General features: G+C 38.2%; 1 protein-coding gene across 1 annotated transcript in view; it reads right to left on the bottom strand.

The window, feature by feature from the left end:
• Positions 1–4,631, bottom strand: part of st6gal2a (ST6 beta-galactosamide alpha-2,6-sialyltranferase 2a) — a 29,311-nt gene that overhangs the window by 6,452 nt on the left and 18,228 nt on the right. Inside the window, exon 5 of the mRNA XM_035677187.1 lies at positions 4,098–4,272. Coding sequence (XP_035533080.1) covers positions 4,098–4,272 — 175 coding nt within the window. The remainder of the gene's footprint in view (positions 1–4,097; positions 4,273–4,631) is intronic.

Below are 4,631 nucleotides of genomic sequence, written 5' to 3'. Positions count from 1 at the left end.
TTATCATATACAAAGCACATTCTCTTAATTAAATTGGAATCAGGGTGAAAATGTTTTGGAAAATGATCTCTACAAATATGTAGAAATACTGAGAATTTTGTAGTTTGTTAAAACTCTCGTTTCTTAACAAAGATTTCCAAACCCAGGTACTTTTAGAATGGTAACATTTGTGTGTTTTTTTCCTTACAACGTGAACTTGTTACTCGTAACTTTTAAAACATATATTTTATGTTGGCTGAATTCCTTTTTGTTTTTCTTCTTTCAACCATCTTTTCAACAATCTGGTGCCTATTCTCTGTTGCTGTTCAGTCAGTTTGTCATTGTACTGCTGTAGATGTCAAGGATAGTCAATCATAGATTTGTGCTTCTTCAATCAGTGTCCTAGTGGATTGATGTATTCATCATTTAACTGTCGTCTTTTCCTCCTCCTTTCTCCCGCCTCTGCACCGCTCAGACTGTAAATGTTACAGACTCTTAAAACTCCTCACAGAAAGACCTCATCATGAACTTAACTTTCAACGTGTATATCCTTGAAATGTTATAATTTACGTCTGCATGGTATGAGTTTATGTATTTTTATGTCTGTGTTATTGCATGGTTTTGTTGCATGTTTCTTTGTGCATTAAATTTGAAATTTATCAATACACCTGTATTGAATTAAAGAGCTCCACCCTCTCTAGGAGTGACTGGTCACACCTGTTAAGTAAAAGTGAGAGCTGTGAAGCTTTTGGCCTTGAGATGACAATGATAATTATGGCCATGGACGGGTACAAGCAAGGAGATATGGGATGACAAACATCATATTTCACCCGTTTTTAGTTTCCCATGCCAGGCAGGGAGAGGCCAGTCTGATAAAAGAAAATAATATATACAGATATATATGATCAGCTAAAGAGTAATGGTGTTTCAAGAATGTGACAGGTAATGGGAACTCATACCACGCCTAAGCACATGGCTGTGATGCAACACACTTAAGCCCTATTCGCACGGGACTAGTATTACTGGGGACCTCATGTGATTTAGTAATTACCCCACCATGTCTGTGTTTCGTGCGGCGCATTCGCACGAGATAAGCGAAGTCTGTGTTTTAACTCGAACTTACTGACATTATCCCAAAGATATGATGTCAAGGCTCTGCGTAACTTAAGCGTAACATCCACTTCCTAGACAATAAGAGCAATGGCTTCAAAGAATAAAAAACACGGCATTGGACGTGCGAAGAGACGCTCAGTTTAATTGCTGTGTGGGGTGAACTGCAATGATTTCACATGAATGTATAAATAACTATATGTTCCTTACCGCATGCTGCCATGCATGTAATCCATCTAATCATCTTTCTGATGGATTTGAGCTTGCTCTTTCTGCGAATGGGTCTCCATGCTGTGTACCTAGATGAGCCTCCTGAATTTGCACCCAAAATGCTGTCAAAACTTTCATTTATAATTGCCAACGCAGCCTCCATAATTCTCGACCGGGAAAAAGGCAGAAAAAAGGCGCGGAAAACACAAAGAACCTTAAAAAAAACAAAAAACGAAATACTAGTCCAGTGCGAATAGGGCTTTAGAGAAAATTTTAAGAAATTTGATGGTTTCACGGTTGACATCTGATTTAGAGGGTCTCTTCACCCACAAACTGACACAAACTGATGAAATGTAATGGCCCTGAGTGAATCGTTCACAGAGCAACATGCAGATATGAAGCACATTTGATGCGGACAGGACTCCAAGACTCAAGATGTCGATACTTTTCTCCGAAACAGCGATGGTTGACATTCTCGCTGCATGGGTGCTGATGAGACCTTGATGATGAGAGGCCAAATGAGCCTGGCCCGGAAACTGCCTTCAGTCAGTTCCAGCTGTGAATGTGCATCTGATTGTTGGTTTTAACCGTTTTAATAAATATCATTGCTGTGGAAGAGAATCATTGCATTGCTATATTTCAAAAGAGGATGGAGGTTTCTGTGAGAATGATATACAAACCAAATTAACTCTCAGAAAAGGGCAAATTGCTGAAAAGTGACGTGTGAGGCTCTGATACTACATTACTGTCAATGGATTTCTGACTCCTTTCTAATGATTAACAGCATCAACGTGCCACACATGTCCGTCTTTTCAGTGATGCTTAAAAAGAGCACTAGACACAGTTTGAGATATGGCAATATGGCAACAATTAATTCAAGAGATGATTGAAAACCTTGTGTATAGAACTGGGCAACCAATTCATCCATTTGCTTTTGAACATACTGAAAAGGCTGCATTGTTCACTTACTACAGGAGATCAGAAAGGTTTATTTATTAGAAATGGTAGCACATCACCAAGGGTGCTTCGATTGATCGGCCACCGATCGTAGTCGGCCAATATTCAGTCTAATTAGTTTCACTGGCGATCTCTATAAACGCCAATCAGCTGACACTTTTATTTTATTCCAAAGGTAAGTTATTCAACCTTTTAACCAAGTACACAAAGTGTTTGTGAGTAAACAATAAAACAATAAAATAAGGTGGATAATTAAGTAAAATTAAAATGGTGAAATAAGAAATATAGTAATAGAAATATACCCTCCACAGTTCCACTGTCCTTCTGTGGAAACAGTTACACTCTAAGCTGCTCCCAATGGCAAAGAGCAGGCTGCAGTTGTTGTGTCATGTTGAACATGTTGCCTACCAATAAATACACAGTTGTCAATTCATAATTTAATAATTAATAGTCTTTTAAGTCAGACGATTGTGTTTTAGAAGTCAAAGCTTGATTTGTGATAGTCCCAGAACATCCTCTGTGAGAAGAAGAAAAAACCCACCATGGAATCTGTACTAATAATGCATCTCCTCCCTCAAAGCCATAATGACTGCATTTCCTTCAAAAGACATAACAAATTACACAGCAACCTCTATTTACCACGTAGCCATGGTATCCAAAGAAAAGTGGTGGAAATAATGTGTGTTTGGAAGAAAAGACAGGCCATCTTTTCTTCAATTTAAAGCCCTGCTGCCTTTTTAAAATGTTTAAAAAAAATGTAAATGTAAAACCATTTTATTTAAAAGTGTATTTGCACATTTAATGGTGGTCTTCAAGAATAATGCAGATAGTGACCTTTTTTAATCTTCTGGGAACTTCACATTCATTCACTGTAACAATATTACAAATTTTGTTCAATAATATAGACTATATGAGTAGAAATACTTAGCTTTTATTATAACTGTCTCATATTTGTTAATGTTTCCACAGAAACATAAAAACCTGACCGTATGACTGGATTCCATTATTTTGAATGACAAACTCTAATGAAACAGGAAGGCAAATTCAGAAAACAAAGCTAAATAAATTGCTGTGATGAAATAAGTTTATTATGGGTGGCTGTGCAATGATATAGCTACAGAATATGACTTCAAACAACAGGCCTAAAATACAAATGTGTACAGTTTCTCTCTTTTATACATATTGGACAGCTTGTTTTGTACATAATACATTGATCATTATATTAAATAATTACTAATTTATAAATTGTCAACAACAACAAGTGAAGGGATGCATATAAATAAACACAAATACTTACTTTACTCTATTGTTAAACTAAACTAAAGATAATCTGAATGAAGTTGTTGTGTCTTCACATCCTAATACTCAAGGTAAAACTATTATATAAATATATTAATATTGGGAGTGAAAATTTGCACCGATACTGAGGATCAAACATAGTAATCACCTGCTGCTCAGAGGTGAGAACAAATGTTCCTGCCTTAAAAAAAGGATGTTTTATGTTATACTGCTGTGCAAGGGGAAAGCCTATTGAAATGTCTGAAAATAATAGTGTAGGGGACCGACATGAAGTATATATTTGCATGCTGGAGAGTCTCTACAATGAGCTTGCAGTGGTTACATTTCCCCCATCCCCTGTGCAGACGTGCTGCTTTGGAATGTATTGCATGTTGATAATGTCACTGTGCATGCTGAAGATAAAAATGTTATCATGTGTGTCTTTGCCCCTATACACGTGTCTGCTCCAGGAGTATGCAAGGAAATTGAGAGATAAGAGTACAGAGGAAACTGCAAGAGAACAGACACTGAATGCACAGCGGCAGGAACGTGTGTGTACTCACCTATGAAGCCAGACGAGGGAGGATTCGGCTGGATATTCTCCTGAGTGTTGCCCTGAATCACATCCCAGAGTCTCCACACATAGCTGGGGTGAAGGATGTAGAAGGGCTGGTCAGGATGGAGCTTGCGGTGCTCCACGTATGGACCAAACAGGTTGTAGTCGGGACTGGCATACCACTGAGGAAGAAAGGGGGTTGAGGGGACAAACACGTCAGTTTAGACCACACGTTTCATTACACTCTTCTTCACCCTGGTCAATTAACATGTTGGCAAAATGAAATCAATATCATAGCCATGAAATGCCAGGTTTTCAGTTCCCGTCCATCACCTGCTCCGAGCATCGACGCATTGCTATAAAGGCTGTGGAAACAGGGTCAATGGGCGCTTTTGGCATCCACTCAACTGAAAAATGTGTTTTACTTATTGTTACTTCACTTTAATGTTTGAGCTTCACTGTGCAGAATGATGTATATGCAGAGGCTGACCCCTAAAGGCTGTTTTTTGTATTCATCTGCTGAAAGGGGAAAGTTTCTCTG

Source organism: Morone saxatilis, unplaced genomic scaffold (genome assembly GCF_004916995.1).
Source record: "Morone saxatilis isolate NCDOM2014 unplaced genomic scaffold, NCSU_SB_2.0 Contig5, whole genome shotgun sequence".
Taxonomy (NCBI): domain Eukaryota; kingdom Metazoa; phylum Chordata; class Actinopteri; family Moronidae; genus Morone; species Morone saxatilis.
Note: the sequence above shows the minus strand (reverse complement) of the source record. Positions and strands in the feature narration are given on the sequence as shown.